This window comes from Phacochoerus africanus, chromosome 12, assembly GCF_016906955.1.
Source record: "Phacochoerus africanus isolate WHEZ1 chromosome 12, ROS_Pafr_v1, whole genome shotgun sequence".
NCBI classification, from domain to species: Eukaryota; Metazoa; Chordata; class Mammalia; order Artiodactyla; family Suidae; genus Phacochoerus; species Phacochoerus africanus.
In genome coordinates, this window is record NC_062555.1 from 17,585,918 (window position 1) to 17,611,151 (window position 25,234).

The following is a 25,234-nucleotide window of genomic DNA, read 5'->3' on the forward strand; positions in this document are numbered from 1 at the left end:
AAGGCCGGGGATCGAACCTGCAACCTCATGGTGACTAGTCTGATTTGTTTCTGCTGCACCACGATGGGAACTCCTACTTATCTAACTTTCTAGTGTGTTCTAAACTTGGGCCTTAACATACGGCCTTGGCTTGGTGTGTCCTGCTACTCTCTAGAATTCAGCTGCCTCATCTTTCAAATGCTTGAACTGGACGATCTCTCAGGTTCTCTCCAGCTCTGACTTCCCACCACTGGGGAAGGTCATGGTTTAACACCAACGCTGACATCTGGAGGCAGGGAAGAGTTGTAGCTATGAGATTGCCATGCCACCAGAAACTCAGAACCTAGGTAGGTGGTCAAGTTTACTCTCCTGCTTCACTTTCCCCAGGATCTCATGAAGGTCTTTGTCTAGAGTGATTTGAAACAATTTAATCTCCTTTCTGTTAAGAGAATGTAGAAACAAAATAATAAAGTCCCCCCCATCCCTTCCTTGCTCAATGAAAAGAGGAAATCAGATATGCAAATTTCCCTTTAACGGATTTTAATTAAAGGAAAAGAAAATTTGGGGCACATCCTTTGGACCCGGAAGTAGCCTTGTTTCAATTCTTTCCAATAAAAAGTTTCCGTTGCCCAACCAGAGAGTCCCAGACGTAGAATATTTATCACCCGCAGAATGAAGGTTCCTGTCTCTTACTTCCCAGGTTGAGGACATTTCGAAGACCCAAATCCGAGTGAACAACAGTTTGCTCCCTCCCTCTCCAGTCACTCTACATTAAAACAAAGGAAAAATAATGCCTTTCTTGTTGATATGTGTCTTCACACAGCTCCAAGTGCTGAACTTGGGAAAAGAGTCTTCAAGAAATAGTATAGCTAAGCTGTAAAAATGCCTGCCTATTAGTATTTATTCAAATTAGAAATGGTCTCAGCAATGATCTTTTTATTTTTGAATTTTACCTTCTACTCTTTGATCTTAAAAAATCTCCAGAAGGAGTGAGAACAGTTGCTTTTTTTTTTTTCCCCTCACAGCCACTGTGATTAGCTATTTGTCTTCAGTGACACCTTAAGGGAAATGCATGTGCTTCCCGCAGTTATCAAGCTTCAACTCCCTGGGGAGTTCTGCTTGGACCCTGACCTTGTCAAAGCCCATTACCTCCGTCCTAGTCCAACCCCACAGGGTAAAGCCTCCACCTAAAAAGCCAGAATATGTCTATCCTGATCCACGTCTGAAAATAACCACAGATACAATTTTCAACACATGTAATTGTAATCACAAATTTGTAATTACAAAAATGTAATTTTACAATGATAAGAACCAAATAACCAGTGCACGACTACAATTTTCTAAGTACTTCCACTGTGTTTTCACTTGGAGAAAGGCACCTGATTATGGGATTCAGTTAATCCACAATGAAACTAGAACCTAGGTTTATCCTTGGAATTATTGCTAGGAGAGCTTGCTAACACAATCGAACTCTTAACTCCATTATTTTAAAAGCCAGGCCTGCAGTCCACTGATCCAAGGCTCTTCCTAAAGTAATGTGAAATGACCCAATTCTGTGTTTCCTTTAGCTTGCATCAGGAAATGACAAACAAAAAAAAGTTACACTAAAATTTGAAATGCATAAACTAAAATTAGCCCATTAATTGAATTTACTAAGCCTCAGAGTTCCCATCGTGGCTCAGTGGGTTAAGGACCCGATGTTGCCTCTGTGAGGTTTCGGGTTCAATCCCTGGCCAGGCTCAGTAGGTTAAGGATCTGGTGTTGCCACAAGCAGCAGGTGCAGATACAGCTCAGATACAGCATTGCCATGCCTGTGGCATAGGCCCCAGTTGTAGCTCCCATCAACTCCTGACCCAAGAATTTCCATATGTCACCGACGCAGCTGTAAAATGAAAAAAAAAAAAAAAAAAGAAAGAAAAGAATTTACTGAAGCTTCTAACCCAGATCTTCCTGGGAAGTCTTACTGTCACATGATGCTTGGCAATGTTGCCGTTTTGAACACAGGTATCCTTGGATAATTGGGATTCTGTTCATTTTTCAAGAGGATTTTATTACTGCATCCTCAGTGTTGTTCTGAGCTGGTCATGATTTTTGGTGACTTTAAATTGAAAATTATTGGTTTTTTTTTTGTCTTTTTGCTATTTCTTTGGGCCGCTCCCTCGGCATATGGAGGTTCCCAGGCTAGGGGTCCAATCGGAGCTGTAGCCACCGGCCTACGCCACAGCCACAGCAACGTGGGATCCGAGCCGCGTCTGCAACCTACACCACAGCTCACGGCAACACCGGATCGTTAACCCACTGAGCAAGGGCAGGGACCGAACCCGCAACCTCATGGTTCCTAGTCAGATTCGTTAACCACTGCGCCATGACAGGAACTCCTGAAAATTATTGTTTATTTTATGTCATCATCATCAGTTTAGAGTATTGTAAATTACTTAGTTAATCCATGGGGTGTCATAATGCATGTCTGCATCAATGGCATTCGTATAGACAATAGGCTTCCAATAATTTCACATAAACTACATGCATATGTTACGGATCACGTGTAAGTTATCCATACTCCTTTTTTCTGAAACAGACATAGCTATTCCATATTTTTATCCTATACAGGACCACTGTATTGTTATTGAGTTATTTTTCTACCTAAAACCTATTTAGGGTAAGACAATGGAGCCACAGAGTCTTTTACCCTGCTTAAAATGTGCCATAAACAGACTGCAATTCAGCTCTAAATGATATCATATTATATTATATTATATCATATTATATTATATTATAGATGGATGGGAAATTATTATTCCAAAGAGCATTCGTTGCCTGTTAAGAATTGACATACTAGCAAGAGAGAAGTGCTAGTTTCTGGACTTAGCTAGGAACCGTCTGTTCTTTCTGGTTCTATCCTGGGCAAACATTTATAGCACATGCATTGTTCATCCTGCTGTTTCTAATCTCTATCCCTTCACTGAGCCTTTCCCTTATTTTCCAAACAAATCCATCCCTCTTCCACGCTGAGCCACACACCACTAATGCTGTATCATCATGTCCATCTCATGAGCAAGCTTGCTCTTTCCATTTTTTTCTCTCTCCTCCATTCATCCAAACATCCATCCCTCCCTCTCTTTCTATTTGTCGCTTCACTGCCAAATATTTGGGAAAGCTTATTACAGCCTCTGTGTCCTAACTCTCCATCCCTTTGCTGAAATCTGATCTCCACATCTTCTACTCATTCTCTTTTGCAAGTTCCTTTTCTGGTAACGTGTCCTTAAGTGTTGATATTCTCTGGGCTCCAACCTGGACCATCTGGCAGACTCACTCCGCAAGTGCTTCCTGAGTTACTCTGTCCACATCCATAACTGCCACATCATGACATCAGCAGCTATACGTTGGCCACATGTAGCTGAACATCCAACTACCTACAAGTCTTAGCAATGCCGTGGTCTTCAGATGTAACCGAGAAACACCCATATTCAATGGACCATGAAAGGAAGGCAAGAAGGGGAAAAGCCTAACACTCAGTAAGAAACCCTGGATTCCAATCCTGGCCCTGTTATTTTTAATGGCAGGGTAGATTCCTCACTGCTGTAGCTTAGTTTGGTTTTGTTTTTCCAGCTGGAGGGTGTAGCTAAGTAACACTTGGAAGATTTCCTGCGAGGACTTAAATCTGATAGTGTATGTAAAGTTACACTGTAAACTGTTAGGGGTTATTCAAATTTCTGCTATATTATTATTTAAGAATGTGGCTGGACACAGGAATAATCATTCAATACAAATATCAAGTTAATCGGACTTGGTAAACTAAATAATGACTGCCAGGTGTTCAAACTTTAGCGTACGTAAGAGCTTTTTAAGAATGCCAGTTCACAGGTTGAAGTCTCAGATTCAATTGGTCAGAAAAGAGACCAAGAATCTGCATTTTAAAATCATTCCAGCTAATGCAGACAAGTCAGCGCCACACTTTAAGAAAGAGGGAAATATAAAGCAATTGAGAGAGAGCAGGTCCTTAATGCTCTACTCCTGGGACTTAATAGAGACAGAGAACTAGTTCCCAGCTGTGAAGCATGTTGCTTATTTTGCTTATTTAAACTTGTAATGGATTTCAAAGCTTCCAAATTTAGTGTTTCTATACCAAGTAATCATCTTTTATCCACCTGCAGTATACATTCATAAATGTATACACAATACATTTACATATGAGTGTCCCACATAGCACAGTTCATGGAAAAATTTTCCCTTGCAATATGTAAGTAAATAAGAGTATAAAGATATAAAATAATAATGTCGACATTAAGTAGGCAATTAATAATTGAATATCTTTTGCTATAAAATATAAAATGTCAAATATGTTGCTCTTTTTTTTGCTCATATCCATACTGGTAGGTGACATGAAGACTCATAAAGAAATGCAAGGAAGGAGCCCCACCAGAAACCAGTAAGTAGCACAAGTCATCAGGTATGACTCCTCTCATCAGGCCTGTTTCACCACTTCAAGAGACAAGTAACACGATCCTTCCAGCCAGTAGCTCAAGTTCCCAGGTAATGCACCAAAACGCACACTTTAACAAATTTCTAGAAATCATACAAAGTATGTTCTCAGACAAAAATGGAATGAAGCCAGAAATTAATAACAGAAAGATAGCTAGAAAGTCTTCAAATGCTTGTTACTTTTTTTATCTCCATGAATTTTATGACCTTTATAGTTGTACAATGAATATCACAACCCAGTTTTATAGCATTTCCATCCCGAACCCCTAGCCAATCCTCCCACCCTCCAACCTGACTCCTTTGGAAACCCTAAGTTGTTCAAAGCCTGTGAGTCAGTATCTGTTCTGCAAAGAAGTTTGTTGTGTCCTTTTTTTAGATTCCGCATGTAGGTGCTAGCATTTGATGTTGGTGTCTCACTGCCTGACTAACTTCACTTAGCATGACAATTTCTAGGTCCATCCACGCTGCTTGATTCACTCTTCTGTCGATAGGCATTTAGATTGTTTCCATGTCTTGGCTATTGAAAATAGTGCTGCAATGAACACTGGAGTACATATGTCTTTTCAAGTCATGGTTTTCTCTGGATAGAGGCCCTGGAGTGGGATTGCTGGATCAAATGGTAATTCTATTTTTACTTTTCTGAGGAACTTCTCTACTGTTTTCCACAGTGGTTCTACCAATTTACATTCCCACCAATAGTGTAACAGGGTTCCTTTTTCTCTACACCCTCTTGATTTTCAAAGAATGGTGTTTGTAGCCCTTTATTAGCTTGTCCTCGTCATTAGGCATGATCCACATACTTACTTTTCAACAAAACCAAGGTAACCAATGAAAAAGTGTCTCTGCATGCAAACCAACCCATAGAGGTTTATGTTCTGCAGAAGCTATCTAGTAAGTATGGAATAAAAGAAACCATTCTTTAAACCTGCTTTAAGCAGCAAACTCCTGCCTGCCCCAGGCAGTCTTAGGAAAGACAGCCTGAGTAACCACTATGCTTCGGGCCTCACAACGACAGCACAGCATCAACATCCTCTTTAGAAGCAAAGGTCCGGGCTTTAAAAGCGTTCTTTAACCAACAGTAGGAAATTCAAAGTTGGATAATTTGAATTGCTGCTATAATGTATTTGTACCTAAAAAGAAAAATCATAGAAGGCAAAGCACCATTGCCTGGAGCGAAGGTACAGTGTCTGGGGTCAGTATTATTTCCTTCCTCTCAGGTTTTTTTTTCCCATAACCTCCTACTGAATGATTATTTTATGCTTCACCTGCATATAACCCAAGCAAATAAGAAATAAACAGGTATATGTTTATTCCAGAGGAAAAAACAAGTATACCAATAAAGGCTATGCCCATTTTTAGTTAAGAATGGCAGGCTCTCCAGGTTTGGGGAGACAGTTGAGAAGAGGACAGCCTTTGAAATGGACCTAATAAGAGAGAATGCGAAACTGAATGAGACTCATAATTTTGAGACAACCGGCTTGGAGGGATGTTATGTACGATTTTCTGTGCGAACGATGCCATCTCCTCAGGCTTATCACTGTGCCATTCATCCACTCTTAGGTCTGAAACATGAATCATGACTGGAGCGCTACCATGTTTATGAAAAACATGAAAGACACGAGAAAACATTAAGCATGAGAACAGAGGCAATAACCTGCCAGGCAATAATAACGATGAGTGAAAACAATTTTGACTCAGCAAGTGTGAGAGGGGCAATGCAAGTTTTCTTGGGCATATTAATCTGGATTTCAGCAAGTTTAGAAAGGACTGTTATTTCCGTTTGAAAAGTGAGTGGACTAAAGCTCAGAAGTGCTACACGCCTCGCTCAAAGCCCCATGTTGGTGTGTTGTTGTGACACTCTCAGGTCTGTCTGTCTCCAACACCTGGGTTTTTCTCCATGAGCTCCTTCTCAGCGGTCGTGTTTCCTCCTTTAGAATTACACACTCTGTGGTGAAATAATTCTAGACTATCACCTAGGATCCCAGGTTGAACACAATACTCTACCAAGTTCTCCAACCCAGATCCACAAACCAGAAGATTTTTTTTTTTTATAATTAACTTCTTTTCGAGTGCCTCAGTTTTGAAGAATGTGTGCCTTGGATTAAAAAAAAAAAGATCAACATTCCCACTCCTGGAAAGGAACCATGTATGCTCTCTATTAAACGCTACATATTCTGATTTTTAGATTGTCTTCTGTAAGTTATGTTATTTGAATCTGTGGTTGGCACTTGACGACCTTGGATGTACTGAAATTCAAGTCTCTGAAATGACAAAAAATGGACAAGTCCACTGGTTTTCGAGGGACTTTGCTATGGCTTTCTTACGAAATTCTTCTCCAGGAGGAATGAAAAAGAAAGGCAGGCTGCCATGAAGTTTCTGTGTCTGAGGATGCTCGCCCTCTGTCTCATGCCTTCTCTGCCTTGTTTCCTGAAAAATCTCGCCCTTCTTTCAACCCCAACTCCAAGGCTCTCAGGTCTTTGTGTGAAATCAAATGGAAGCCCTCAAATTCACTCTCTCATTCTTTTAAGTTTTCCTGTGCTTTATGCATACCACTGTCATAGTCACAAAGCACGTCACAGAAACGCCTTCTGCATGATTCTCATATCTCACCTGGCCTGTGCAGTACCCAGCAGTGTAGATGAAACCTGTCTCTCTGTTTCTCAGCACCTACTATAGCACTTTGCATTGGAACAAATCCTCAATAAGTAGCAGTAGAAATGGCATTTAAAATCCATACAACATTATCTTTGAAAACTGTAGCCTTCAGGAAAACGTGAGAGGAGTTACTTATTAGGGGCGTATTTCCTTGAAGAGCTTCACTAAAATCATGGTTGTTGGACTGAATTCATTCCACGCTGACTGAAGGTGATTCACTATGATTCAACTTCCTGTTGCTTCTTTGCTTCTGCTTACAACTGGCCTTTGCATGTTTAACACAACCTTCTGCTTAGAGAGTCACAGGGTAGGCCTCAAATAGCGGTGAGGAAAACAGGGGCAGGAAAGGCAAAGGACTTAGGACACGCCACCCAGCCACGTGGGCGGGGCAAACTGAATCTCTGTCTCTCTGAGCCCTGTCCTTACTCCTTCTAGTAAACCAAGAAGCTATAGAAAAAATAATTTTCAGCTTGTTTATAGCTCTTCAATCGGTTCAGAAGACAATATTTTTTAATAGTTACGGGGAACTTTTAAATTATTACAACACAGGAAATCTGCCCCTGGGTTTGGTGACTTTTTCCAAAAAAGGCCAATCCTAAATTCAATGTTAGAAACCCTAGTCCCAGAGTGAGAAGTGTGTTTCCTTTCTCCGCGAAGGAAAGCACGTGTTCGCCCCCACACACTGGCTGTCAATGATAAGATGAGGAGACATTGTACTGACCGTAGTCTGTGTTTTCTGGCTCCCAACAATTTGATGGCCAAAAATAGGGTGTCTGTGGAATGAAAAGAAATGGAACTTAGTTGTTAAGCACAAAAACAATTAGTGGAGTTCCCGGTTTATGCACCGTGTTTATCTTCTGCAACTAGCTGGAATAGTTGGCTAAGGATATTTTATAACCCAGAAAAAGGATCCAGAGAAACTCGGAAAGGTGTTTCTTTTACATGCACTTCCCCAAACCACTGCTCAGCCTCCAAACACGTGCAGCACCAGCAGGTATTTAAAAGGGTGTACAGATGCTACAATTGTATGTCATCTGATGGAAAGGTAAAAGAATTGATCGCATTATTGAAACAAAAGTGTTAATCCGCAAAGACTGAAGGCAGAGTATCACATTCAGTAAGACTCATGATCATGTATCTCGTTGCTGCCCTCAGCAGACCTTGGGCAAACATGCGAATCTGCCCTTCAGGCGGGGCCGTCATTTGCCTGGTTCTATTCATCTATAACACAGCTCTCAAAACTTTATCCAGTTAAGATTAAAATAACCTTCTCTCCCCCAATTAAACAGATATTTCTTTACTTTTTTTTTTCTTCAGCCACCCCACAGCATATGGAGTTTCCGGGGCAGGGATCAGATCCTAAGTTGCAGCTGTGGCAATGCCAGACCCTCGACTTGCTGTGCCAGGCTAGGATCAAACCTGTGTCCCAGCGCCCCCAAGGTGCCTCCGATCACACTGCACCACAGCGGGAACTCCCCAAAATATTTCTTCATAGAGTCACTTATTGCTCTAAATTTTTAAACTGCATAAATCATTAAAAAAAAACTAATGATGTCTTAGTTAATTGCTTAACAATAGGAAGAAATATGATTCCGTGGAACTCTAGAAACCGACCGATGAAACTACGGAGAAAATGTCTGATCAGGAAAGCCCAGTTATTATCTTTGGCATGTTATAATTTCCAAGAGGGATTTTCTAGCTCTTCTGGCTGGACACACACGGCTCCAGACTCTGAGGAAACTCCATGACCACGTGTCTGCTCTTTCAAACTGCTTCCTTGGATGACGATGGCTCTGCGATTCAATGGAACAATGACTGCAGACATCAGCCTTGTGGGCTTGATTGTGTTTGTTAGTCAATTATGTTAATACTCTGCATGAAATAAGCCTATCTGGGGTCATCTATGCTTATCTGTTTGACACGTCTACCTTCTGGAAGAGAGCCTCTCAAGGAGGGGCAGAGAATATTTGGGGAGAACTGTTTGCATCTCTGAGGTCTTCTGAACTGTTCAGGACATCCAGGGATCTGATTTATCCTCTACCCTTAGGGAATTGCTCCAGTATCATAAAGAAAGTGAAATGCTGTTTTGTACACATGTGAACAAAGCGACAGAAGAACTTTAGAGGGTAAAAGCTGAAACACTAGATAAAAGGGGATATCAAGGCTTTATACAGTACCCCCTCCTCTGCACTGAAGCCCACCTAACTCCTTGGGAGATGAGTGTAGACCATAAAATTAGGTCACTACTCAAGGGGAACCATAGAGAAACTAAGTAGTTAACATCTTCTCTTCATGTAGGCTGCTAGCTATTATTTTTTATTTTTTATTTTTTTATTTTTAGGGAGGGCCACACGTGTAGCATATGGAGGTTCCCAGGGTAGGGGTCGGATAAGAGCTGCAGTTGCCAGCCTACACTACAGCCACAGCAATGCCAGATCTGAGCCGCGTCTGCGACCTACACCATGGCTCATGGCAACACCAGATCCTTAATCCACTGAGCAGGGTCAGGGATCAAACCCACATCCTCATGGAGACTTGTCGGGTTCATAACCCACTGAGCCACAAGGGGAAGTCCAAGGCTGCTAGTTTTTGAGATACTCTCCATAGAATTCATTATTCTCTTTGGATTGCTTCTTTATTTGGGGAGACTCTGTGTGTGTGAGAGAAAGCAGGTGCACACATGTCTTTATCTAATTGTTAAAACACTCTACTCCAATTGGTCAGACATACACTTTTTTTCTCTAACCACAAGGAATGTTTTTAGCTTCCTTCTTACAATTTTTTTTAATCGTTTACTTCAGTGAAAATTTCCTGACTGTAAAAACAAATAAATGAAGCTTTTTTATCCTATGACATTATGTGGAAATGGCATAAAACCAATACGCTTCACTAATATTGCAAGATTTTTTTCTAGGAAAAATATTTTGATTTACACTAAAAGACAACTTAAAGAATAACAAACCCTTGTAGTTTGCTGAAATTTAAAAATTTACTTTTACAGTTCAATTGGACTTTAGGACACTGTAATGTATGAGTTTCTATGCTTTTCAAAGTTGGCTTCTTTAGCCCTGATAAAATTGATTCAGAACTGTCTAGCCATCACTCAGTAATCTTTGGCCCATGTACTAACACGATGAAAGTCATGAAATCGACATGGATAATCATGCCAGATCTCAAGTTCAGTTAGCTAAGACGGGATAATTAGACAACTGCAAGTTTACAGTAAATACAAAAACTACGATAGAAAAATTGAGAGAAATTTACACACTGTGGCTTGCCAGTGAAATTAAATTAAGAGTTCTGTTCTCGGGAGTTCCCGTCATGGCTCAGCGGTTAACAAACCCAACTAGCATCCATGAGGATGCAGGTTTGATCCCTCACCTCGCTCAGTGGGTTAAGGATCTGGTGTTGCCATGAGCTGTGGTGTAGGCTGGCGGCTACAGCTCTGATTGGACCCCTAACCTGGCAACCTCCATATGCCAAGGGTGTGGCGCTAAAAAGACAAAATAAAAAAAGAGTTCTGTTCTCAAACTCATGCCCTGAGGCTTCCTCAGAGTCCCAGTGATGGTCAGAATCTTAGTCATTCACTGGAGGAATTGTAAACATAACAGTGCCAGTTCCCTATTTTAATTCATTATATTTAAAATCCTTCCAAGGAGCTGAATTTCAGTTCAGTGTAATAAACTTAGTGCTGCTTGGAACCAACAGGAAAAGGGAAGTGAACACTTTGAACAATACTGTGTTTTCTATTATTAGAGCTGTTCAAATGCAGGGAGTTCCCGCTGTAGCACAGTGGAAACAAACCGACTAGTACCCAGGAGGAGGCGGGTTGGCTCCCTGGCCTCACTCAGTGGGTTAAGTACCTAGTATTGCTGTGAGCTGGGGTGTAAGTTGCAGATGTGGCTTGGATCTGGCATTGCTGTGGTGTAGGTCAGCAGCTGTAGCTCTGATTCCACCCCTAGCCTGGGAACCTCCATATGCTGCAGGTGCGACCCTAAAAAATATATATATATATGTACACATACGGACTGATTTAATGCCTTGGTAGAGGAATTCAATTATCCTTTTCTTTTCCAAGGTTTTAAGGTTGTACGTTTATTAGTTTCACAAATATATCATATTTATATCCTATTTTGAATGTGGCTGTGTCATTAAAATATTTGCCATTTAATATTTAGCATTAATTAATGTACTTTAAAGGATTATCGACCTACCATCTATTTAGGCACAGTGAACATGACAATCTTTTGCCTATGCTTAGATGTAAATTAATGTGATTAATTTATCTTTCACCCCCTACTCCCTTGCTTTCCTCTGAAGCTCTTACAAAACAATCTCTTCTTTTTTCAGAATTCAGGGCGGGCCCTTCCTAGCGTTGCTCACCCTTGACCCAAGGGCATGACTAAGATACTAAAACCTTGTCTGCCTACGAACTTCAGGCTGGGAATGCTAAGAGCAGAGTTACAGGTTGCAAATTATGCTAACTCAAGAGATTACCACTAATTTGGGGTCGTGTCTCAGCTTCCTTCGTTTTGAGGGAAATTTTTGAATCATTTCATTGTCAAGAGATAGACTTTATTCAATGCTTCAGTGCTTCTCTTATAGATGTTATTTGATACTTTACTTGTAATACTGATAGCAAAAATGGGTAAACGTTGGTATTTTTGTTTAAAAAGAAACTTTCATTTCGAATTTGTAAGGACTTTATTAGGCCTAATGTTTAGTTATAGTCTCTATATGAAAAACTTGTATAAGAAAATATGATTTTTATGGAAAGCGTAATGCTGCAATAGCAAAGTAACCTCTTTAAAAAAAACCAGAAAGTGTCGGTAACGCATAAATGATTTGTCTGCTCATCACTAATAATTTTTATTAAAATAAAAATTAGGATCACGAGTTACTCTAACTTACTAATACACTGTTTTGAACTACCATTACTTGAGCTGTAGAAAGGATAAAGCTCCATTCTTTTAAAATAAAATGATTTAACTCATTTAAATTGCTTGCCTACTTCGGTCAGTATCATAATTTCAGGCAACTCCTTTATTTCCTAGGTATTTAGTGCAAAAAGTCCTATGATTATTTGCCTCCGATAGGAGGTGGCAGTAAGACTGTCTAGGAGGCCAGGCATCTTTGAGAATAAGCTTTTTATTATATACAATATTTTAATTTTTGTTATAAAAGAGGGACTATTTCCTCTGCTCTCAATTTCCTCATGCAAGTTCTTGGCACACAAACTACTATTCGGTCACTTATTTAGATACAGAATGTCTAATAATTAAGAACTAGTGGGAAGAATGATCCAAAGTCTGAAAGTTGGACAATGGGGAGAATCCTCTGAAAATACTTAGGGCTAGAATGCTGGTGTTATATATGCCTTAATTTCACAGGCTAGAATCCACTGGTCAGTTACTAATGAACCAGAGCGTCTAGGGGAAGGCAGACACACCTCAGGTAAGTCCCTGTAAACTCAAGCGTCAGCTACCTGTTCAGTGACTGAAAGGAGGGTTCACGGTCAGTTCCTGAAAGAATGAAGGAATTCCAATGAGGTCATTGGAAAATGACCTCGAACACCGCTTGTCAGTTATCTAAGGTTTCTTCCTGCCTCGGATACGCGTCTACACACGCAAAGCATCATGCGTGTCAGTCTTCACAGACTGCAGAAGATCCCAGACACGCAGAGGATTTGCATTTATTGCTAAATTCTACCCCGGAGCGTCAAGCTTTTCCATGACTTTTCTTGGGCTGCAGGTCACTCTGGATCTCGCAGGGTCCAGAGCATAATAAACTTAGTGACATCTCTCATCTTCCTTCCTAGCAGGTAAACGTAACTTACAAATGACCTCTCTCATCTTCCTGAATTCCATGAAATCACTCTCTGACGTTTTCTAAAGCTTTTTATATAAAATATAACTTCAATCATCACACAATGTAACTTTCACAAATCATTCATTAGTTATATTCTAACTAGCTTGAGTAAAATAAGTCATAATTTCAAAATTTCTGTGAGAAACAATGAAAATGCAGACTTACATTTTACTGTTAAAATACTTTTTTTTTTTTTTTTTGCCATTTCTTGGGCCGCTCCCACGGCATATGGAGGTTCCCAGGCTAGGGGTCTTATCGGAGCTGTAACCACCAGCCTATGCCACAGCCACAGCCACAGCAACACAGGATCCGAGCCGCGTCTGCGACCTACACCACAGCTCACGGCAACGCCGGATCGTTAACCCACTGAGCAAGGGCAGGGATCGAACCAGCATCCTCATGGTTCCTAGTCGGATTTGTTAACCACTGTGCCACGACGGGAACTCCTAAAATACTTTTATCAAACTTACTTGAAATCGGTAAAAGGTGCCATCATCCTTGAGCGTGAGGACATGGTCTGAGATCGGAAAGAAGTAGCCGTGGGCAGACATCAATGTTCCCAAATGGAGCGCCTCCACTGGTTCATGAAAACAAACAAAAACACAAAGAAAAACTCTCTTAAAAACTGTCGATTTAGAGGCGTGCAGAATTTGATCTCGTTCTTCTTTGAGCACTTCCTCGTATTGGAACTCTTAGCATCCCCCTGTTATTAACTATCCCAATCGACCCCACATGCTCAATCGAGTTCCTCCCTGCATAAAATGTTCTTTTTCTACAAAGGAGGACCTTTCACAATTATATATTATTTCACCGACTATATATATTTAATATCTATAGTTTCATCATTTATATATCCTTTTAGTTCAAAGTCAAGACCTCTCAAAGCCTGTGCAGCTTATATCTCCATATATTCCGTGATTCTTCTTAAAGCTCAGGAAGTAGTGTGATGTCGTGGCGGGAATAAAGACTTTGGAGACACCCACCAGCTTTTCTTACTTAAATTCTCTGTGTTTCTCCCATCCATTAACAAAGATAATAACCCCACTGTGCTGGCAGAGTTGGTATGCAAATCAAATAAGAATGTATATATGTATGAAGAAGTGAAATGGTACCCCATGCATAGTAGATACTCAACCAATGGTAGCTCCTGTGTTTCAGCTTCCTACATGGAATGATTTTTATTTTTCGCCCAAGGACTTTCAGAAAATCCACTTCCATAAATTTGCCTTCAGCGAGGTAAAGTATGGGAAGATGGCAGTTCTAAATAGCATCAGCCAGTAACATCTTCTTTTTGTGGATGATTTTTACAAACTTAGAATGGCAAGAGGATCTATGGAGAATGCTAGCCTGCAATAATGAGCAGGTGCTTACAGCCTCATTCACGCTCAGAATCCCTGGGTACTGCCGTCGTTAGCACTGAGCAGAGCAACGTATTACATCTGCTTGAGATTTCCATCTATACTGTTAAAAGCATCTGTATTCATTTTACTCCACCGTCGGTGGCCTAGGAAAATATTATTAGCACTACTTTCCAAAAGAAAAATAGAATTATGGCACATGAGGGAGTGTACAGAGTATATGTAGAAGAAAGGAAGAGTGAGATGTCCCGAAAGATGAGTAGCAAAAAGCGTCTGAACTCTAAGCACAGGAAAGAGTATGACTAAAATAAAATAAACAACAAAAAGAGTTGGGTGCTAATGTGTTGTGAGGATTAGAAAAACATGGTGAAAATGCATATAGTAAAAGAAGCTGTAGAAAATCAGAAGCATAATCACATAAACGTTTTGCATTCAATAGATACTAACTATATCTGGAAATTATACATTTTCGAGGGCAAGATGGATGTCTGCAGGTTTTTTTTCATATAGCATGACCATAATTAGACGGTGTAAGGGCTGGCCGATGAGAATAATACTGAATTAACCAGCCAGCTACCTTCCTGTATTTGAGACACAATATGGCAATTTTGTTTGATTTGATGCAACCCTCCAAGAGATTCTCATGCTCCACTTTATTAACAAGGAAAATTGGTTTCAGAGGTTTTTAAAATGTATCAATAAGATCAAATTTTAGTTTCTACATGACCCACACAGATTGATGTAGAGGTCAAACCAAAACATTTAACCTAATGTGTAACAGGACTGAACATCTAACGAACCTTATAAAATGATTTCCAGGGCATTGGTCAAACAGTAATCTGGAGAGATTGAGATTATAGAAGTTACAGGATCTGTCAGAAGCCCTCCAGAGAACATGGCTCCAGAATAGGATGAATGTTTCCATGAAAAATCCGGGAGTCAGGGTGAATTTTGAGCTTCATTTTAGCCTGTAAGCTTGACACTTAGCATAGCACTAACAAAGGTAGCTGTTGAATCAATATTTGCTGAATGAGTAAGTAAATGTACAAAGAAGTGACCCAAATGGGACATGAAAAACAGTACTGCATGAAAAAATACTATTTTTTGTTGCAATGATGAGCAGTTTATTAAGCTCTGCCATGATAATGCAGACGTACATAATATCTTTTCAAAATACTTTTAAAGCTTTTTTTTTTTTTTTGTCTTTTTGCCATTTCTTGGGCCACTCCCTCGGCATATGGAGGTTCCCAGGCGAGGGGTCTAATCGGAGCTGTAGCCGCTGGCCTACACCAGAGCCATAGCAACGCGGGATCCGAGCCACGTCTGCAACCTACACCACAGCTCACGGCAATGCTGGATCCTTAACCCACTGAGCAAGGCCAGGGATCGAACCCGCAACCTCATGGTTCCTAGTCAGATTAGTTAACCACTGCGCCACGATGGGAACTCCCTTTTAAAGCTTTTGAGGTGGGACTGCTGTAGGTGTTTTATTATGGGAAAAGATAACAGTAATATAAATGGGATAAATGCCACTAAGAGATCCTAGAATGGGCTTGGGGACTTTTCTCAAGGTTGAAATATTTATTTATTTTTTTTTCTTAAGATAATTACATATGTTTTAATTCTAACTGCAAATATAATAACATGTTTTATAAAATCAAGGAAATACAGGTGCACACAAAAGTGCAGATAAAGCAACAGTAGAACATTTAAATCACCTCTATTCCCACAACATATTTTGGGCATGACCTCACAGTTTTATTCAGGGTACATGATTGTTATGTGTATATATAGAAAACACACTCTTTTTTTTTTTAACAAAAAGCTTTAAAAAAATTACTGTCCACCTTGGAGATTTTTTTCTAAGCAATGAAATATTTTTTCTTTTACATTTTATTTATTTTTTTGAAATGTTACTGGAGTCTAGTCGACTTACAATCAATGTGGTAGGAGTTACAGGTGTAGAGCAAAGTGATTCCATTCTTTTTTCCCCATATAGGTTATCACACACGATTGAGGAGACTTCCCTGTGTGCTACAGGGAAGGTTCTTGTTAATTCCCTGTTTTATGCAGGAGTGTGTATGTGTTATTCCCATCCTTCTAAGACCTCTTAAGGGTGAACTGTTTATTGTAAAAAAAAAACATGAAATGAACCCTTCCCCATGGTCCAGCTGCTCCTGCATCTCAGCGCAGCCTTCATCTAAGAAGAGCCTGAAGGACCACTGATGGTCTTGGAACAAAGCATTGAAGGAATTGAATGGGTAATCTGTCAAAATCACCTCCCCATGACAGCACACCAGATGGCCCCACGACAGTACGCCTTTCAGCAAAATAATGACTGAGGAATCTTCTTATACACGTGTCATTCGCATCACCCTCACAGCTAAACAAAGTTCAACAACAAACTTACCATAAGACTCCAGTTTATTTTGCATTTGGACATTCAAGACATGAACAAACAGAGGAGTAAAAATCCATCTCTAAACAACTGTGATTAGGTAAGCAGATTCGCGCAGATTTGTTAAGCCTGGTGAACTCAACACATAACTTCACCTCAAACCTTGAAGCAAGAGACTATCAGAGTCTTTTAAAAGCAAAAGGTGGGAGTTCCCATCATGGTGCAGTGGAAATGAATCCGACTAGTATCCATGAGGATGTGGGTTTGACCCCTGGTCACGCTCAGTGGGTTAAGGACCTGGTGTTGCTGTGGCTGTGATGTAGGCCAGCAGCCACAGCTCCAATTGGATCCCTAGCCTGTGAACTTTCATGTGCTACAGGTGTGGCCCTTAAAAAAAAAAAAAAAAAAAGCAAAAGGAATATTCTACATGGTGTTATTTGCTTCCGAACCACAACTACTTCAGAAAGTTAACAGGACGAAAAGCACACTAGAAAGAGGCCAGTGTTGTTTAATTTTGTATTCTTCCATATGTAGAAATATGTATTTCTCTATTCAGTTCTTTATTTATAACACATTGTGAAAACTCAGTAACATTTTCTTTATCCAGGGGTCCTACTGCTTGCAGCATCAGCTCCTCCTAAATACAGCCTATAATTCTACAGTGATTGAACAACGCCTCCGAGTCAAGAAAATAATAAAAAATATTTCACTAAATCTTACATTTTTTATTCCTGTCATGCATTTTTACGTTTATTTTATGTGTGTATCCTAGCAAATGTGATTGTGTCATTAGCAACACAGCATATCTAATGCAGCAAATATGTTTGGTGTATGGAGAGAGGTATTTTAGAAGAAAATCCAGTCAAAAGAGAAAAAAATAATAGCCGATGATATGACATCAAGGAAGGAAAAGCTAAAAGGCAGACAGAGGTAAATTATTAAATAATAGAATAATAGGCATTCATCATGATGATTCTGAGTCATAAAGGAAAGATTTTGTTATTCTTTGTTTAAGAAGTCAGAAAAGTGGTCATTCAAGAAATATTTCAAAAACATGATACTTTTTTGAATAAACATTTGCAAGGCAAGATTAATCATGTGGAAAAATCACTCAGGCACAAGTTTTTTTCTTCAACAAGATCAATAAAAGTAAACTATGATTACAGTTAGGAATTTCTGAGATAAGGCTATCTTCTCTACTGTAGGAGTTAAGTGAAAGAAGTAAGTCTTTGGGCTTCTCACCCTTTTAAAATAAAAGCATCATCTCCACATAGAAAAATGATGTGTCCCTTGCTTTTTTGCAATCACAAATCGGGATTTAGACGTGAGTAAACCAGTAATATAGACTAGATAAGATACAATAGATGCTATTTGTGATACATAAAAGCAGAAGCATAATTTATACCAACTTTGAAGGCCTCGCTAGGTAATTAATACAAGCAAATAGTGTTTTCAAAGGAACACAGCACAGGGGTGAAGCAGATAGACTGTACAAGTCAGCCCCTCGGGTTCAAACCCTGACTCCCTCATATGCTGGCTGTTGGGGGCAGAAGACTCGCTCTCTGAGGCCCAGTGTCCTCCTCTGCAAAACCAAGATGATAAAGTTTGCTGTGAAGATCAACTGACATACTATGTGCAATGCACTTAAAATAAGGCCTGTCACATAAAAGTGCTCCAAAATGTGGACTATAATCAGTCAGCTGATATGAAAGGACACATGCACTAGTGCCTCGGCTCGTGCAAAAGGCGACGGGGAAACTTGCAGCTGGCATGGGTCGTGTCAAACACTGACAATTCGACATCATTTAAAGTCTTCCAGGTGAAAAAACTGGGATTTTTTAGTGTACAGACTGATGCATCTGCTCTGGAATACACTTACATTTGTTCTTTAGAGAGCAAAGAACACTAGCGAATCCTCGCGACAGGGAAAGATTTCCCCTCTCATAGTTACAGCGAAAGATTTCCACCACATTCTGCACCCTGGGCTTATGATCCAAAACGGGAACGAGTCAGAGACGAGCGAGAACTTCCCGGAGGCAAGACAGGGTGAGGAGGACGGACAGGGGGACCCACTGAGCCCCGCAAGGCGAAAAAATAACAGTGACGCAGGAAGCACAGGGATGACAACCCGAACGGAAAAGGCGATGGTTTCTTAGTGAAGCATAATCTTTGCTAGGACTCCAAAAAATAAACCCATTTAAAAAATGGTATGAAGGAGTTCCCGTTGTGGCTCAGCGGAAGTGAACCCAACTAGGATCCATGAGGATGCGAGTTTGATCCCTGGCCTCGCTCAGTGGGATAAGGATCTGGCATGACCCTGAGCTGCGGTGTAGGTCACGGATGCAGCTTATATCTGCTGTTACGGTGGCTGTGGTGTAGGCGGGCAGCTGTAGCTCCAATTGGACGCGTAGCCTGGGAACTTCCAGGTGCCGCAGATGCAGCCCTGAAAAAGCAAAATAAATAAATGAGTAAATAAATGGTACTGAGAGTTACAGGGCAGAACAGTCTAGTTGCCTCATAGCAGCAGGTGTGACATGTTTGGGAATCATTAAGAATGAAGAGTGATGCGGACATGTTTAAAAAGAGACAGACCTATGTGATCTGGACGTGGACAAGTGGTTTAAGATCGATGCTATCTGGTAACTATGTGATACCAGGATGTTCATTTCACTGATACAGTATATCCCTCTGTACAGCTATAGTTCCCATCCTTGTGCAAAATGAGCTGCACTTCAACAAAATTCTGTTTTATTTATATGTGTGAAAGGTGCATAGCATAGTTATTTAGATGAGAGAAAATCCACACAGAGTTTATCCAAGAATAGTGTAAGGCAACTATAAGACTCATAAGAGCCAAGGTAACAACCCATTTCAGTGGGAACAACAATCCCTCTAAAATTTGGCCTCTGCTTCTCAGACTACCACGCAGAAGCAGACACTCAGTCTTAACCCTTCTGTGCAGTAGAAAATGGACAGAATGCTAATGGAAAAAACAAAAATCACTATAAAATAATAAGAAGAAATACTCTTCTGTATCTACGGCACCTTTGAGAAATGATATTCTTTGGAAATCAGTAGCTTCCTGGTTGTCAACGACTGTGCCAATGTGTATTTTTTTTTTTTTTTTTAGCACTGGGATCTTGTTTCTGGTGCCATAGTTTATAAAGTCAGGGATGCCACGGAGGGGAGCCTGAAAGGTAAAACTGGCAAGGCTGTGGCTTCCTTTCCAGGTAATTAATCTCCTCTTTTCTCCCAGTAAGAATTCAGTGTCGGTGGGAGCTGCTCCATCTTTAAGTATTTGTGTTAATCCTGCCTGGGCTGAAAGGATATGTATTTTGAAAGATCACATACCAAATGAGCAGGATACATACACGGACGGTTTTTGTACAGAATTATAACTGTGTTTTCTAGTGCCGTGGCCTTATAAAGTTAGCTCAAAATGAGGAAAAGCAAAAACTTTGCGTCGCCATATACTATTATTTCTCACCCATTCTCAAGTGTTAATCACCAGTGGCGAGAGAAAAAGCGTGCCTTTTTGTTTCAATTGCACCGCCGTTGGTGTGGTGCAATCTTTCCCTACCATGTCATTTTTAGTTACCATAATCCCCATATTTATGATATTTTTTTAAGCATCTGCTCTAAACAAAATACACCTTGTTTTTATTTCAGTGATATGAATTGCTTGCCACACATGGAGGCGCTTACACAATATTTAAAAAGCATTAAATTCCTCAATTAGGAATACGTTCTCGGCACTGAAAACATGAGCTGGTAGACCCTGTTCCAAATCCCTGGGATTTAGTTTTGTGTTGCAGACTCGACATCCTGTCTACCCCAGTGAATGAGTCCATGACTTCAACAAGGGCATTAAAACGTAATGCAGACATGACAAAAAAAATTTGGATTATAAATAACACTGTTTTCGAACTTCATGAAAAATGGAGTTAAGGCAAACCTTAAAATTAATGAGATTGGATCTATGTGCTTTCAAAAGAGAAATTTCAACAATTAGAGAAGAAAAGGAAATAAAAGGATCAAGACGGCAGAAGAGTAAGACGTCGCGCTCACCTTCTCCCACGAACACATCCAGAAAAACACAGGACACCTACGGCCTCGGGCAGAAGAACTTAAACCTCCGAAAAGGGCAAGAAACCCTCCGCCTAACTGGGGAGAACCAAAGAAAAAGAAAAAGAGAGAGAGAGAGAAAAGGAATCGGGTGGGGACCTGCACGCCTGAGAGGGAGGGAGCTGTGAAAGACAAAAGGAACCCACCCCCTGGGAAGCCACCCAACCCACCGGGAGATCAGCTGAGACGGAGGCACCTCAAAGTCTCCAAGAAAAGCGCAGCAGCAGGACCGAGGAGGGCACAGCAGAGAGAGAGCAGACCATCTGCACCTCCCACCCAGACACCACAGCCTGAGACGCTGGGGGGGCACTAGGTGCTGAGACTCCTGCTCGGAGGTCAGTTCCAGGGAGAGGACTAGGGGTGGCTGTGTGGAGACAGCCTGAGGGGCTGGAGAGCAGTGTGCCACCTGCTGGGGAGCAGATGCCGCAGCAGAGGCAACCCCGGACAGGTCAGGGCCCTCAGGAGAAGCAAGGCGCCATGGTTGGGGAGGGTGAGAGGAAAAACAAACAAAAAGACAACCTACAGGAATGGGAGAAAATAGTTTCAAATGATGCAACTGACAAGAGAGTAATCTCTAAAATACACAAACAACTCACACAACTCAACAGCAACACAACTGAAAAATGGGCAGAAGACCTGGATAGACATTTCTCCAAAGAAGGTATACAGACGGCTAAGAAGCACATGAAAAAATGCTCAACATCACTGATTACTAGAGAAATGCAAATTAAAACTACAACGAGGTACCACCTCACACTGGTCAGCATGACCATCATTAACAAGTCAGCAAATAACAAATAACAAATGCTTGAAAGGGTGTGGAGAAAAGGGATCCCTCCTACACTGTTGGTGGGAATGTAATCGGTACAACCACTATGGAAAACACTATGGAAATACTTCAGAAAACCAAATATAGAACTAAATATGATATAGCAATCCAACTCCTGGGCATACATCCAGAAAAAACTTTCCTTGAAAAAGATACATGCACCCATATGTTCACTGCAGCACTATTCACAATAGCCAAGACATGGAATCAACCCGAATGTCCACAGACAGATGAATGGATTAAGAAGATGTGGTATATACACACAATGGAATACTATGCAGGCATAAAAAAGAACAAAAGAATGCCACTTGCAGCAACATGGATGCAACTAGAGACTCTCATACTAAGTGAAGTAAGTCAGAAAGAGAAAGACAAATACCATACGGTATCACTTATATCTGGAATCTAATATAGGGGACAAATGAACCTTTCCTCAGAAAAGAAACTCGTGGACTTGGAGAACAAACCTGGTTACCAAGAGGGAGTGGGAAGGAGTGGGATGGACTGGGAGTCTGGGGTTAATAGATACAAACTATTGCATTTGGAGGGAATAAGCAATGAGATCCTGATATGTAGCACAGGGAACTACATCTAGTCACTTGTGAAGGAGCATGATGGTGGCTAATATAATAAAAAGAATATATATGTGTGTGACTGGGTCACTGTGTGTACAGTAGAAATTGACAGAACACTGTTTATCAAGTACAATGGAAAAAATAAAAATCTTTTTAAAAGTAATAAAAGGAATTCAAATTGGAAAATAAGTAAAACTATCACTGTTTGCAGATTACAGGACACTATACATAAAAAATCCTAACGACACTACCATAAAACTGTTAGAGCTCATCAACAGAATTCGGTAAAATTTCAGGATACAAAGTTAGTACACAGAAATCCATTGCATTTCTATACATTAACAACGAAAAATAGGAAAGAGAAATTAGGGAATGGGCCCATTTATCATCCTATCTAAAAGAATAAAATACCTAGGAATAAACCTACCTAAAGGGACAAATGACTTAACCCTGAAAACTATGATGCTGACGAGAGAAATCAGAGATGACAAAAACAGATGGAAAGACATACAATGCTCTTTGATTGGAAGAAGGAATATCATCAAAAAGAGTCCATTGCCCAAGCAATCTACAAGTTCACCGTGATCCCTTTCACATTACCAATGACATTCTTCAGAGAACTAGAATAAAATATTTTAAAAGTTTTATGAAAACACAAAAGACTATAAATAACCAAAGCAATCTTGAAAAAGAAAAAAAAAATGAAGTGGATGAATCAGCCTCTCTAACTTCAGTCTTTACTGCAGAGCTACAGTCATTAAAACAGTATAAAAGCCCAAAAAAGAAAAACTGTGTTATTTCACAATTGTTTTAAATCATATGTATAATTATTTATGAAAAAGTATACAGCTCATCCATTATAAGTCACCAGTCATCTGAGTCAGAAGTTATAAAACAGGATATTACATATTGAAAAACAAAATTTTTTGGCTGCTACCCATGGCATGTGGAAGTTTCCTGTCCAGGGATCAAACCTGTGCAACAGCAGTGACCTGAGCCAGTGCAGTTACAATTCCGGATCCTTAATCTGCTATATCACAAAGGAAGTCCTATTTTTTTTTTTTAGGTAAACAAAATAAAATATAGTTAACTATATGTTGACTACCATAAAATTTGCATAAATTTGAAAAGCATAGTTAAATATAATTACAATTTTTCAGATATGCTTGCTTGTCAGCCTTGAGAAAACATATTTCTTAAAACTAGAAAAAAAAATAATTCTATCAATGGGAAAATGATTTATTTACCTGGATCTTCTATGGTTAGGTTCTTTATTAACCACTGAACAATGTCTGACCCTGGAAAAAAAAGAAAGAAAACCACAAATATATATGATCTTTTTTTAACACATGTTCACTTAAAGAAATGTTAACATTTGGCACACATATTAGCAGGAATGTTTCTCATTGTTATAATAACAGATTAAAGATCAGCCACATATGAAGTATTAAAAACAGAGTGTGACTACGTCATTTTTGTCCAATGAGCCAAGGTACAGACTAGTCAATTATTACATAGGGAATATTTAAGTATAAAGATTTAATATATTAGTAGTAGATAAAGTGATTCATTGACTTGTTCACTGAATGAATGTTTATTGAGCACCTACTGTGTTTCAAGCACAGTGCTTAGCCTGGCATAACCAATACTCTATCCTTCTAGTTACCTCATCCCATCCCTGTGTCTACTCTCAAGCCAACCCAAATTTGCTTTTGAACACTCCTGTGGTTTCAAGCCTGTGTCCTAATCGCTTACGGGAAGCTCTCTTTCTGCTATTTTCAAGACACTAAGCATTCATTCACACGAGAACTTTCCACAACCCTCCTTTGGCAATGTGTGTGCAGAGTCTTAGCCCAGGCAAAAGAGAGCAGTGTGGCCAGCGCTGCTACCGGTTGTGACCCAGGATTGAAAGGATAAGGTCTGAACTAGTTCAGTGCATGATCAGAACAAAATTAAGACTTGTTCTAGGTCTGAGGTTAGCCAGCGGGAGAACTAAGAGGACTCACTAAAGGTTTCCAATCGAGCAGCATCAAGGAGGAATAGAATGCTGAAAATATGAGCAGAAATGGGAAATTCAGGAAGAGCATCTGGTTTGCCTGAGACATTCACTTCTGTTTGAATTTGGCTCTCAGCATAAATTCACTTCTCCAGAAAAACAGCAAAAAGTAGTATGCAAATGGTTACATGTACTTAGTAAGCGGCATCAGTGCAGCATGAATGAAATTTGGGGGGAACTGAGATTCCATATCTACCTGTCTTGGAGAGTAGCCTACCCACCTGAGATCTGGCCTCTAGGTGATATTAACAATAGCCAAATCATTCCAGCTGCTTGAAGTAGAATAGCTGAAAATTAACTTCAAAATAAACTTGATTCTCATACCTGACAATGATGTCCTAAAAGTTATGAACACACACGCATCATGGATTTCAATATGCATGCATTTAAAAAATAATTTCAAGTGCTGAATCTGACTTTGTTCCTTTTATGACTGTTTCTTTCCACTTGCATCTGAGAATATGGATTCACCTAGATTTCAAAGGAAGCTCTGAGGGAAGGGAGGAGGGGAAACGCATGCATACAGACATTGCAGTGTTGTGCCTTATGTCCAACCTACAGCCTGAGTAAACTTGAAGCGTGGTCTTACCTTTAAAAAAGGGGACACTCAGTTTTTCAAGTAGGTATACAGTGACACCTGACCAACACTGAACTCCTGGTACCCACATTCTGTCAGCTACCTCCAGGCATGCTCAGGTTTCCCATTTGAGCATCTATTCGGGGGGGAAGGCCCTGGAAAATTTCCATTCTTTTGAAGAGAGCCACATATTGGTTCCAGGATTATAATTTTTTTCTTAGTGTGAAAAGTGAGTTTAAAATACCTTTAGAAAAAGTTTTTAAGAAAGTTTTTCTTCTCTCTTTTTCTTTTCTGAACAGAAAGAACTACAAAGAAGCCTAACTTGAAACTTC

The 25,234-nt window shown here is 40.1% G+C and overlaps 1 protein-coding gene across 4 annotated transcripts in view; it reads right to left on the bottom strand.

Moving 5' to 3' along the window:
* Window positions 1-25,234, bottom strand: part of RGS7 (regulator of G protein signaling 7) — a 371,782-nt gene that overhangs the window by 83,537 nt on the left and 263,011 nt on the right. For all 4 annotated transcript variants that reach the window (XM_047755057.1, XM_047755055.1, XM_047755056.1 and 1 more), the window contains exons 4-6: window positions 23,517-23,567; window positions 13,455-13,561; window positions 7,838-7,889 (exon numbers count right to left, since the gene is read on the bottom strand). In XM_047755057.1, the coding sequence (XP_047611013.1) occupies window positions 7,838-7,889; window positions 13,455-13,561; window positions 23,517-23,567 (210 nt within the window). The remainder of the gene's footprint in view (window positions 1-7,837; window positions 7,890-13,454; window positions 13,562-23,516; window positions 23,568-25,234) is intronic.